This window comes from Aythya fuligula, chromosome 2 (assembly GCF_009819795.1).
Source record: "Aythya fuligula isolate bAytFul2 chromosome 2, bAytFul2.pri, whole genome shotgun sequence".
NCBI lineage: Eukaryota > Metazoa > Chordata > Aves > Anseriformes > Anatidae > Aythya > Aythya fuligula.
Genome location: NC_045560.1, coordinates 8,931,580 through 8,945,642, shown reverse-complemented (window position 1 = coordinate 8,945,642; position 14,063 = coordinate 8,931,580). Strand labels below are relative to the sequence as shown.

Below are 14,063 nucleotides of genomic sequence, written 5' to 3'. Positions count from 1 at the left end.
GATAAAATGTGCTCTTTTTCCAATAGTTGATCAATTATGACTTTAGTATGCTTGAAACGCAGAAAAGCAAAATTTGATTTTGCAGCTCATACACCCGTAATGATAAATTATTAAGAAGCTGCTCAGTAATTAGCATACAAGATTGACTAAAGAAAGACATTCCGGCGTAGTAGAGGCTTATTAGTGAAATTAGAAAGGCAAAGTATCTAAATCTTACTGTAGACAACATATTTGTGCTTTCACATGAATTAATAAAGCTTACTGGCTGACTAGTTTGGATATGTCACTGCCTGCTCATCTTTGTGTTGTATTATTGTCATATTTTCCAAAGCAAAAAAAATGTAACCAAAACAATTCTGATTTAAGTTTTAATTTTAATACTCAGTTGTTTTGGCAACAAAGCATCTGTTCTTGGATAAGTCTATTGAAAAGCATCTTAATAACATTCAGTTTCACTTGTCAATATGGTGAAACAAAGTAAAAGGTTTTCAGCTGATTTTCAGTGGAAGCAGCAACCATTTATACTCAGCCTGAACTTACTTGAAAGTTCTCAGTTTATTCAATTCCCCCAACAGTATTTTATATTTCAAAGCCTCAACATCAATTCTAACAATCAAAATTTTCCCACAGTCATCTGGCTAATGAATCCAGATGGGAGCCACCGTAGCAGCATGGATCGGTGTGCCACGCTGGATCTCCACTGGCTGCAGTAAGCCAATCCATCTGATCCTTTGCTGAACAGGCTCCATGTAATGCACTCACAGAGCCCAGCAGTAGGACAATCACTTCCAGCATCAATCTTCTCAACTACTGCAGTTACATGCTCTTGTGCTTTTTCAGCAAGAGAGAATTTAGGACTGCACAACAAAAGGATAAACGAACGCTACACAAATGATACTCCTCTAATTGAAAACTGTTCAAAAGCTCCAATTAAACAGCTTTAATACAATTTCTCAACCTTCACTACACTCAAACCATGGTTGTGAAAACGGTGCAGATTTGTGTTTGCCTCATTTAGATATAAAAAAATGTTTTTGGTCTTGTTTTAACACGAAATAATTTATTAATTTACTTTCACTATATGAATACCATAGCCTGAAATGCCATCACAAATACCTTTGCTGACAAAGACTTATAATATCACAACATGAGACATGATCTACATTGTGTTTTCAAACAAATCATTATTGATAACGTGCAAATATGAGCATTTAGCTTGCTATCAGAAGTCTCTTGAAAATGTCTACTGTTATTTTGAGACAACATACATTTACTTGTACTACTATATAAACTCCGAACTTCATGCTTACACTGTTAAGAGAACAACGAGGCTGACTGTCAGGCACCGAACAAGTCAGTACAATTTTGCTGGAGTGTGTAGGTCCTGACCTGCTGCTATCCTGAGCCTGAACAGATGGGCTATCGGCTGGGAATACAAACAAGTGTTCCACTTCAGTGGAAACCTGAAATAAAATAACTGCATATTCATCTTACTGGATTATTTCTGTCTCCTTGAATTCTGGGTGAGATGTAGTTTAGAGTTGATCCTGCACTTAGGTGATGTTAACAGCTTCAGTTAACAGGTGATGTTGTCTGAAGAAACAGATTGGGCATGCAACCTGTGGAATTTTATCACCTCAACATTTTTTTTCAAGGCATTATCTTATGGACTTTACCAGCTTTTCCTACGTGCTAGGAAATTACACACAAAATTAATTCTGCATAACTTAATCACACTACCTCGTTATTTTAAGACCCCTATTTTTGTCACCTTTTAGAATAACTGGGCAGTCATTATTTTCAGTGATAAAATTCAGTATTTTTAGCACCCATAACATTCTTAGGACAGGCCAAGTGCTTGCACATTCACAGGGTCATTTCAAAATAACCTCCTAGAAAGCTGTTACATTTAATCAGCTGGACCAACTGCAAGTCTCTGCAAAAATACCAGTCCTTTGTAAGAAGTGCTAGCCCTCCAGGAACACCACATTTCCAGAAACATCACAGTGATCACAACTATGCCGGTGACTTGCTCCAGGTTCAAGTCTGTAACAGCTATGGCTGAAACCAGACTGCCATAAGATAAATGTGTTGCATGCTATTAGAGATAAGACTTTTTCTTCTTACAAACTCTACATGAGTTTTGGTTTGTTTATACTCTAAATTGTGAGTAACATGATAATAAATGCATAACTGTATGTTGCTTAGACACATTCAAATCTATATTAAATGCTTCCTTCAATAATGTTCAGATACCACACAAGTACCACAGATGAATGACATTTATGGAAGAAAAATGGTTTTAGAGCTGAGGTAGTATCAAAAAGAAGCTAAAACCATCAGACAGGCAGGTCTTCATATACTACTAATGATCTGTTCTCTCATTTTCAAAGAATACATAGCACAAAACAATCCTTAGCTTTATGATCTCCATTACAACAATAAAAATGAGTTTATCTTTGACAAAATATCATGCCGCCCTATGAATTTGATCTGAATTTAGCATTATTCCAGTAGCTACTGATTTTGCAGGATGCCAAAGGAGAGTCAGGAGAGGCTGGGTAAGGACCAGCTACACAGCCTTGCTTTTGGACATGCACTGGTTCTACCAAGAGTTACTTGACTTCTCATATAATGCAGGGACACTGAAGTTTCCTCAACAGGAGATTTCTGCCACACTGCACTTCACAAGAATCTCCTTCTATCAGCAATTCCTAAACTGAAATATCACAATCCTTCCAACCGTCACAGCTCTGAAAAAACAACTTCATTCACATTTCCTCTTTAAGTTGACCTAGTCAGACGTTCACCAGAGGATGAAAACCCCTTCCTGGATCCGCTCAGGTGTAAAGGATTGACAATGCAATAACTTCCAGGGGATTTCATTGACTTGTTACTTTACAGATTAGGGCGTACAGATCTACCTGGAGATCAGCCTGAGATCAGAGGTATTCTATGCATTTCCCCAATCGACTCCGGAGTAACAGAAGAGATTAGATCCTGACACAGTTTTAGCATTAAAAAAAAAAAAAAAAAAGAAAAAAAGAAAAAAAGAACTGTTTTATGCTGGGGAGGAGTTGTTTTTTTTTTTTTATACAGAGGTGATTTTGGAAGCGTAGAGCTCATACTGATCTTCATTATTTCCCTTTTCTGCTTCTTTAGGTGCTGCCATGGGAAGATGTGTACCTTTTGTAGAATGGAAAATGCAACAGTTTCAAACAACCAGGATTTCATGAACACTCATGCTTTGGTTGAGAGCTAGCCTACAACTGTTTTAAATCACTACTTAATTCAACATCTTTAAAAAAAATCAGGTCTGACATTTTCTGCAACTGAACTATTACCAGTGACTAAAGAACGAACATCGTAAAAAGACCATTCCCTCTGCAGAGGCTGAGACCTACACTGGGCTCAAATTTATCCTTTACACATGCTTTGTCCTTACATCTACACTTTTCCAGTATCAATAAAAAATAATTTTGAAATAACCTGCATATCAGCAGCACAATGATCTCTAGTTAAGCTTCACTGAAAAACACTACCTTGACACACGCAACTGGACAACCAAGAGTAGAAAGCAAGAGATCTCTTGTAGAAACCAAGTGTCTTTGACACTAAAGCTCTCAGAAGTTACACAGAGAGAAGGAAGTTAAAAGGGAGGTAGTAAGAGTACTGAGAGATGGAAACTAAGCAGGCAGGGATTGAGACTGGAGCAAGAGCTCGTTTCAATTACAATAGACACATGGGAAATAAAAGTTTCCTCCTCTAAATAATAGACTGTACATTCAGTTCATTGCTGAATTTAGGATTAGGGGGTGACAGTCCATACACGGCTGCTAAAAAGGGTCTGTGCAATAACAAACTGTAAATGGTCATAAATAATAACATTACTAGTGTGTGATTCAATCTGTTCTCCAACAGTATGAACAGCAGCACGGCAGGTACTTTCTGAAAAGGAAAATCAGATTCTATTTGTTCTTCCATCCCTTCAATACATGGGGATACATTTTTATTGTTCTCACAGTTCCCTGACAGCTGAAGCATCTTTCTGTAGGTGACACTTCATAGCCATTGCCAACAGGCACAGAGGCTGGAACAGAATGTATTTATTTTACCCTCAGCTTTTGCATATGACTGCGCCCCTCCTGCCCTTCCTTCCGGCTTTTATGCTTTAAAAGTGCTCAACTTTCAGCTTCTGTATGCAAGATGAGATAAGAAAAAAGGGATAATCACCTATGGTTGAGATGAGCTTCTCTAGCTCAGGCACTGCTCTGTAGTGCAGCTGAACAGGACAGGCTCATTGTAGAGTTGCTCTCCTCTCCCCCAGCCCAAGGACAGGGCAGGACTGACCATGCTTTCTTCCACAGTCTGTGGAGAGACTCTCAGCTGCAAGAGCTGAAAATGTTTTTACAGGCAGGAAGAACAAACAGGTCACCAAAGCGGCGCTGCGCACCCCGTGTGCCATGTCACACGGAGAAGAACCCTGCTGATCCTGGAAGAGCGCTCATGTTCTGGGCGCGCTCATCTACATGTGCTTGTCATTTCCACTGATAAGCCTTTACGCTAAAAATAAAATCATCAACTTTAGGTGTAGTGTTAGTGCAGACACTGTCTTTACCCTAAGTGGGCACTAGGTAGCACTATCACTCTAAGAAAGCAAAGAGAAGCACATCGACAAGGCAATTGTTTTACCTTTCTGAGACTGGAAAATAAATGACTCTTATCAGAGTATAACTTATATTCATAAATGCACTTCAAATACAGTTGCAGCATTCTAATCATCTCTGATATATAACGGTGGCTTGCTCCCCCCCCTCCTTTTTTAACATCAGAATTCATGATCTTAAATCTTTTAAAAGCAACACTGGGAATTTGCACTAATATTTTATGGTTGGAAACATCTAAATATATGGTTTAAGACAATTATGGAACAACTCCACAGGATGATCACGCAGTACTCGCATCACCTGAAGACCTAGAAAATGATTCTCTGTACCTGCCACCAACCGTAAAAAAATATATAAAGGTGGTGGTAACGGCTGAATACAAACCTCTGCAAACAGTACAAGACAGCATGAACATTAAACCTGGATTCAATAGCATACAAAAAAGAGCTAAGTTTTTAATTACTTTTGTAACTTCTTACAAAAGACGTAAAATTATTAGAGTGTCCAAAGGAGGGCTATAAAGATGGCAAAGGGTCTGGAGGGGAAGATGTGTGAGGAGCAGCTGAGGCCCCTTGGTTTGTTCAGCCCCGAGCAGAGCAGGCTGAGGGGAGGCCTCATGGCGGCCTGCAGCTCCCTCACAAGGGGAGCGGAGGGGCAGGCGCTGAGCTCTGCTCTCTGGGGACAGTGACAGGACCCGAGGGGACGGCATGGAGCTGGGACAGGGGAGGGTCAGGATGGGGGTTAGGGAAAGGGTCTGCACCCAGAGGTGGTCGGGCACTGGGACAGGCTGCCCAGGGCAGTGGGCACGGCACCGAGCTCAAGGAGTGTTTGGTCAGCACTCTCAGACACAGAGTCTGGTTTTGGGCTGGTTATGCGTGGAGCCAGGAGTTGGATACAATGATCCCTGTGGGTCCCTCCCAGCTTGGGATACTCTATAATTATTAGTAATCTCCTTCAGGAAGTGGTTCTGGACAGATGTGTACTGAATGTCACTGCTGCAGTGCAGTCCCCAGGAGGCTGTATTTCAGTGGCGTGCTCAGAAAGCTTCTATACTTTCAAATGTATTTTGGACTGCATGATTTTATTTATAGTATATAATTATTTTAGATTCATCACTCAGATTCTACTTCAGGGACATTATTTGTATCTGTATCTTCTCCAGAAGGAGGAGGACAGCAAGCCATATGCTGAAAGGAAGTGGTTTTCCTGGTAATTTAATCATGTTTGAGTTGGAAGGTGCAGCTATGACTAATGGACTGTTCCTGAAGCCTGGAAAATTTTCTTCAGTATCTGAGAATCTTAATAGTGTTTTTTCTCCTGTTCTAGTAACAAAGCAGCTTTAATGAATCAAGGATTAGAAATAAGGAGTCTACAGTGATAGTCAACAGAGCATAATTTTCAAAGTTCATATACAGGAAAAGACAATTTTCTCCATTTTTAGGGGATGGAAAGGAAAAATTGTAAATTTCCCACCTCTGAACTGTAAAAAATCACCATCTTTTGAGTGCCCAGCTGTTCCCACATTACAACTTACAGAACCATCATCTCAATGCAAACTGATTGCAAAGCTAGGAGCACTGAACATCATAAACTGAGGGGATTTTTGAACTTCCCTTCTTAAGACAGTTTTGTGCAAGGTAATGATACCTCAAAGATACGAGAAAAAGGCAAAAGTAAAAATCCAAGCCTTCTGCATCCAGAAAAAGTGTAACCTCCTTTATGCCCAATGCATCTTTCTGTTCTCCTACTGCTTCTGGACTTCCACCTGGCTGAGCTAAAAACCTGAGCTTTCTTGAATTCATTTCTGAAAAAGCAGCTAGAATTTCTGTCTCCGCCCTTTTCTTGGAGGTAATTTTTTCTTTCTGCATTCCTCCTTTTCCAGTTCACCAAGTTTCAACACTTCGATTTCATCTCAAAAGATCAGAACTGCACTACCTAAAGGTGCTCTTCTGCTCAAGTCATTCCCATACCCGATGCATGAAATATGCCAACCCCACATGGCCAGGAGCCCTTCCATTCACTACTCAGATCTCTTCCAGTGGCTCACTTCTGTACTCCTCATTGCAAATTACATACATGAAGTGCATTTTAAAGAATGAAAACATGATGTATAAAAGACCGTTATAAGCAGACTACTTCTCCCCTGGACATGTCACTATCCACACTTCCAAAACATCGCTTAGTTGCAAGCAAGCCAAGAAATGTCTAGCCTTCTATAAGCCTGATTTGAAATTCAAGGGTAGAATTAGCACAAAATGCCTTCTGCATCATTAGCTAAATTCAACTCTCTTTTTCAAGTACTAATTCTAGATATCTGGTGAGGTGAAAGCAGATGATTTACAACTTTCCAAGGGTACAGCTGACACTGTTGAGCTGCAAGAACACAAGGGACATGCATATATCAAATCCCACTGGAAAATTAGTCACAGGTTTCTTCCTATAAGCATACTTTCGAAACTGGTCTGTGACGCTACATTAAGATACTACCGTTTGGAGTCTGCTAAGAAACAGCAAGTACTGAATAAATTTTTTAGCACATTCTCAATATCTTCTCTCAATCATGAATATTTCCTAGCAGGATTTCTGTTAATCTCCTCCTAATATTCTCATGCAAGATTTAACAAGTAAACACTGACTAAATGTGCTCTGGAACTGTATGAATAATTTCCTCGAGTACTACAGAACACGAAGGGAGAAAGTATTTTGTGAGAGTATTTTTGCCTTCACAAACAAATTAAACCTCTCTGAATTGACGACATAAATAATTCAGCGTTATTCCATTTACTAAATTGGGAAAAAGTGAGGCAGAGAGCACATCTTTAGGAAAGCACTGTGTTCTACAACAGAGATAATCCTATTCATAAACAAGTCTCCAAGCCACAAAATAGCTCCAGTTAATGCATTGCATTTGTCTGAAAATGTTGATCCTGTCAAAATCAGCGCCCAAAACTGAAAAATTAAAGGAGAAAAATAATCATAATCTGCATGTTTCATTATCTGCTGACTGATATTTTCAAATATACTAAAAATTCAGACATGGGCTCCTAAGCCCTTGGGTGCTTTGAAAGCCTCCTGTTTTGCTTAAAGCCAGTTTAACTGATACACCAATTCCAGGAGGCAGTTTTAGAACAGAAGCTTTGCAGCAGATATACCAGCACATATGTCATAACCTTGCTCACAGGCCCCTCCTGAAGAGAACCTCCTAAAAAGTAAATTAAAAATCCTTCAAAGCAGAATATGTTTTCATTTGAAAAAGCAGGCAGTGCTACATGGTATAAAACCTCAAATGAATACTGTTCATTAAATAACCCAGGACTGCAATGACAGGAATCAAAAAAGAGTGTAGGTGCAAGCCAACAATAAAAACAGCAAGAAAAATGTATTTGCTTTGATATGATAATTTGGCTTTAACAAAACCTCACAGAACGGACGTGCTTGTATTCTATATGGAAATAATAGAGATCGTACAAGAACACCAAAATGAAGGAGACTCTTTTGCAGCAAGAATGTGACAGTTAGCAAAATTCTCCTGCATTTCCCGTGCCGCAATGTAATCGCGCCTGTCTTTGCTATCAGGTGTGGCGTGTGTGGGTGGGGGTACCTTCAAACATAAATTACCAATAAACACACATTGTATTTAGTGTCAGGGAATTAATTGAGCTTTCCGGAATGAAAGACTTTTGGCACAAAAATTATAAACCAAGGTTGACCTACCTGAATGGGTCCCACTGACATCAGCAGGTTTTTCAGTTGGACATCAGTAGTTGATGAAGAAAGCCCTTCAACTGACACAATACAGGGCTGAGGTTTGCACTCCACCACTCGCAGGTTCTGTTTATTTGGCATCAAGCGTCCTCGGCCCATCTGGCCTGCTACTCCTCTGCCTCTCCCATGCATAATGACCTGCCAACAACAAAAGTAACAGTATTTTGATTTACTTACCTAGTGTTTCTGCTAACTGCATTTGACAGATGATACAAAAGTTAGCAATTTACTTAAAGATTTGATTAAAGCACGTGTTGATTTAAAACAGCTTGTTGCTGTTAGCTTATTTGAAAGGCCACACATTAACATATCTCTCTATTGCTTATATAAACCTATTTTAAAGGGACAGTGAGTTAGAGATCATATTGAGACTAAAGCCTCAGCCTTAGCACAGATCAAGCAGTGGAAGGTCCCAGACGAAAGTGTATAACCTAGTTTTCAACACTGATCACATTATCAAGCATATATTTAGCTCCCATATTTTGAGTCTGGTCAAAAAAATCCAAAGTGATCCCTCTCATTTTTCTTAACCCACAGATATATTTAACGTATGCATAAGATGGGCAAACTGCTCCAAGTGTCTCCAGTCTCTGCTGCTTGCAACCACCAGTCCATTATCTGGATGGAGTGTTTATGCATAGAGAAAAAAAAAAAATAATAATTGTTTTACAGTTCCTTTCCCCCAGATCCTGTAGGATCTGGAACCACAATATTTATTCATATCCCACAATATGTATTCATTCTTGTAAATTAAAGGTCGAACAGTTGGGGAGAGAAAAATCAACAATGAAACAGTAACAAACATCAAACAGTTAACACTTAACATTGAGATAACACTCAACACTTTCTCTTCTTCAGTAGGATTCCTACTTGAGAAGCCTAGGTAATGACTTTTCCTCTCCGCATCAGCAAGGAAATCTTAGCTTGCCATGAAGCTGGAAGGTTACTGCTAACAGTTCGAAACCAACCATTAACTTAAAAGCCAAAATCCCAGTTATTTTCAGGGAGCATCTCGGTTTGAGGATGAACAGAAAGCACACACCAGTGCAACCTGAACGCTCTCCCTGCCTCCTCCCAGTGAATGATCAGTGCGAAAGCCTCATCCTGAGCTCACCGACTGTTCTGAGCAACACCAGCTTTGAGAACCACCCGAGGAGCATCCTGAAACAGCTGCTGCGTGCTCCTACGCGTGCAGCCAACAGCCTGAACACAAGCAGAAGCACAACTTCAAAATAACTCTTGGGTTTTAAGCCAGAAAGCACGTTGGATGCCGTTCCTCTAGTAGCTATCTTGAGACGCACGCATTTCCCATGGGGAATACTGTGCTGGCCAGAAAGTCATCGGATGAAACAACTTGCAGGCATCACCACTCTGTGCTGGATACAAACAGGCCTCTATAGATTAAATGCTTTATATGCAATTATGCATCTCCTGGGTCATGCAGCCCTGTGCTAGTAATTGACAAACAGAATGCTAGTTATTAATATAGCAACACAGCTAGACAGTAAAACTTCTAGCAGCGATATGCATCTAAAAATCACCTTTTTAGGTTGATGGATTCCCTGGATGTTTTTGACTCCTTGAGGAGCTGGTGAATGGATCTGTGCCTGCTGCTGCTGTTGGTGCTGCTGCTGTTGCATTCCCTTTGTCAATGTGACCTTCCGCACTGGCTGCTGTTTCGGCTCCAGAGGTTGTTGAGGCCGCTGGGGCTGGCCCTCTGGGTGAAAAAAGCCAGCATCCTCTCCCCCCTGCTGAAATCAACAACACAACACGCGGCTCAATGTCTACGCAGTGCAAACACTCGCTCTGAGAAACCTCCTGTGACATCCAGCTCGGTTAGAGCACAGCAAACACTCATCGATTTGCCTATTAAAACAAACCAGCGCCTGTTACAGAAGTGTGTAAGGGCTCAGCCTGGAAATTACGCTTTAGTCTAAAACAAACCCACAGTAGCTAAGCACAGCTTATTTCGTTTGAACTTTATTATCGATTGCTGTGTTCAGTGACATCTTTTCAAACCCAAATCAGCGAGGTATTTTCACTTCTCTTTCCAAATTATTCTTCCTTCCAGGTTTACATATGAACTATGCTTATTGCTTTTTGGTGGTGGTGGATTTTTTTCCCCCCATAGAGACGTACACGTTACAGAGAACTGTGAAGGCTGGAAGAACCACACAAGTACTCTGCTCATCTTTCAAAGTTGAATCTCTCTTTAATTAGAAATTAGTATTTATTTTGAAGTGCATATTTACGCTGCCTGCTTCCATACCAACAACCTTTTAAGCTATCTTCATCCCCAAGCACTGTCCACGTTTGGAACAGTTAGAACAGTTCTTCCCCAAGGTTTTTCTTGTTTGGTTTGGTTTATAATGCTCTTACTGTAAATATTTATACTCACAAGCACAAATAAACAATGCCCTTTCCGATCCAATGACCCCTAACTCTTTCTACTACCTCTCACTGAGCACACAGCACAGATGTGAGGTGAAGGCACTAGGAGATGAGTGATTCACTTCCACTGCCTCTACCCAAGCAGTTTGGCTTTGTACAAACAGAGGGGAGATTCTTGAATTTGTGTCTAGCTTTCCAGACTTGATACCGAAAACCAGCATCTATAAAGGGCTTCAAATCATCGCATGCTTTCTGCATGGTTTTTACAGCAAAATTTATATATTAGCTGCACTCCAACGTTCTCCAATCTGCTAATATTAGTCAACATTGTTCGTATTATCTTACATGCTCAAAGAATACTGATGCTTGCTGCCTGAGCACCCAGCACTGACCTGAGCATGCAGCTGCAGGACCAGCAGGAAGCCCCCCATCACCTACTGCCACTGGGGAGCCAGGCCGGGGAAGTTCATTAATCTCCAATCCCACTGGTGCAACACCTGAGAGTCAGGCTGAATAAACACAGGCAGGACTGCAGGCTTTATTTAAGCCCATGACAAACCTCAGGCAACCTTGCAAAAGCCCTATAATAGAAGGTGTGTCTGAATAAAAAGTAGTAATTGTGAAAGCATCTCTATTTACGCAGTTTCTTTCTTTTTGCTTAAATATCGACGAGTCAAAAGTCCTTCTGCATCCGTACCAGAGGTCACTAACCAGAGAGGTTCACATTAACTGGCACATTTCTTGGGGACAAGCAGACAAAACAAGGCTGCAGAAGGAGCAGGTTTATGGTCCAAGAGTGAGATTACCTCGACTGAGAAAGCAAATCATTACGCCTCTACCAGGATTACACAAAAGCAAAAGAAACACCTACTGAAGACCACTTGCTACTAAACCTTTTCACTATTATTCGAAGAGAAGTAGTCCAGAACAGGCAGTATCTACGATATTCTCATATTTTCAAGACCACTAGTGCACAATTCAAATCCCTAAACCACATTCTGTTTTATCCAGTAGATGCAGGCAACGAGTTCTCAAGAACTCGACTACGTAAATCCCAGACAAGTTAAACCCCCCAAAATTGGCTTCATCACTGCCTTGCACCATCTACATTTCAAAAGCACAATCTGTCATAGGGAAAATCTTGAAGCTCTTCCTACTTAAGGGCTTTCTGCCACGGTACCCACAGTGAGAAAGCAAGAGAAAACTGCATCTGTTTTTCCTACTTCTAAACAAATTTGTTTTTTTTCTGTGCTAAACTGAATGGCTCCATGCTGAATGAGGCTTCACAGAAAATTTTGTACATAAACCTTTGAGATCAGTAACTAGAAAGATATTATAAAGTTTTCTCTTCAACTGCTGCTCAAAAAAAAAAAAAAAAAAGGAAAAAAAGCAGCAGCTCTCCTCTTCTGAAAAAACAAACATACACACACAAACAAGTATCTTAGCAAGAACCCAGTATTAAATCCTCTTCATTTTAGTATTAATTCCACTATGAGCATCAGCATAAGCCTTATGCTCTGGTCAGATAATTTCCTTTATTCAACCTTCCAGCAGCTGGAAGATTATGAAACAAAAACGAATAAAAACTCCTAGGAGGAATTTAAATGGAAGAACGGGGAGTTAAAATCTAAACTATGCAACCTGCCTGCTGTGAAAAACAGCCATAAGTATTTGCAACCATTTGTTTCTAAACCAAAAATGATTCCATCCCATACAAAGAGCATGAGAGCAGGGCCCTCATGTACACAATGTGCTCATTACTGAAAGTTCAGAAGCAAACAACCATTTGCCATAAGAGGCAGGGACAGTCAACAACCTAATATTTAACTTGCAAGCCCAATTATCACCAAATAAAACTGTAAAGATTAATGCAGGAAACAAACAATCACACAAAACTCGAACAGAGCCAAATGCAAACACACAGTATTGGTTCAAATTCATGGAAGATCTAATGGGACTTTTTCTCTGCTGGGGTCTATAGCAGGTTGAGACCCAGTCTTAGGTTGAGACTCAGTCTGTGGGTTTCAAGCACTAGCACGATGTTCCTGACAATTCCCTGGGATGCTGATCCAGTCTGAAAAGGTGGAAGCATCCCTGGACTTTTTGTGAGTTAATACATTTTGGAAATACGAAAACCTGTAGGTAACAACAAAGGTAGTCCACGGGGTAAGAAATGGAGGGAACAAAGCCTGCTGGCTCCTGTTAACAAGAAAGGAAAACAGGACAACCTGGATCAAAACTTTATAACACCTCTCTGAATACCTCCTGCCACTGGAGATGACTGGAGCTGGCAAGGGCAGAGGGCTCCCTGCTCACTGACCTTCAGCAGCACGTTGCAGCACTGTACAGCCAGTCCTGCCTTCCCCTTTAGACAATGTTGGTGTTTTTCTTAAGGAAATGAAGAACAAACACAGCTCCTAGGTCAATATGCACTTAACAAGCAAAACAAAGTCTCAGGTAACAAATTTTAACCAGCTGAAAAAAGAATCGGTGCCAAAGTCATGTCAGTGCAAGGACCAGCACTGCTAGAGCCAAAGGGAACTAAATCTGCATAGTGCTATTTAGTGGCAAATTAAAACATGGCACTCACCATCATACCATCTTTTAAACTTCTTACATGCAAGGTAATTGCTGGCTTCTTCAGGAATGCAAATAAAGAACTAAGTCTCAAGCAAAAATAAAGCATGAAGAGCTTTAATGCCTGGCCTTAAAGCTACAAAACCTCACACATTGCTCACGGGCCACACATTCATATGAGAATATTAACACCTCAGAGGAAGAGATGCATGCCTGTAAATAACACTGTTGTATGTTCACTCCTGGCTTTCGCTCCAGAGGCAAACACCCAGCCAGAACCCATTAGGCTAATTAAACACATGGCAAAGCTACAGGTAAGGAGGCAGGCAGAGCACACTGGTAGTGCAGAAGCTACCAATACAACATCTAAGTGATGGAAACTGAACTGCTAGCATCTCCTCTACTTCAAACATCCCACTTCTACCTCATTTGAAATCCACTTTTTCTTAAGGACTTGATTTCTCTAATGGTAAGTTTTCATTAGCTTACATCCTCTCTTCCCCTCAGATTTAAATGTGTAGAAATAGAATGAGATATTGTAATTCTTGATAAAGCATGTTTGTTTTTTTTTGTTTTGTTTTGTTTTTTTAGTACCCTTTTGGGATATACTGGGCAACCCTAAATCCTTCTGCAAGGAATCTATCCATCATCATGGCCTGCTTC

General features: G+C 40.4%; 1 protein-coding gene across 4 annotated transcripts in view; it reads right to left on the bottom strand.

The window, feature by feature from the left end:
* RBM33 (RNA binding motif protein 33) overlaps positions 1-14,063 on the bottom strand; it is a 99,547-nt gene that overhangs the window by 6,945 nt on the left and 78,539 nt on the right. For 2 of the 4 annotated variants that reach the window (XM_032181036.1, XM_032181037.1), the window contains exons 16-17: positions 9,974-10,183; positions 8,382-8,570 (exon numbers count right to left, since the gene is read on the bottom strand). In XM_032181036.1, coding sequence (XP_032036927.1) covers positions 8,382-8,570; positions 9,974-10,183 — 399 coding nt within the window. The remainder of the gene's footprint in view (positions 1-8,381; positions 8,571-9,973; positions 10,184-14,063) is intronic. The other 2 variants (XM_032181039.1, XM_032181040.1) reach the window with 2 other exon arrangements.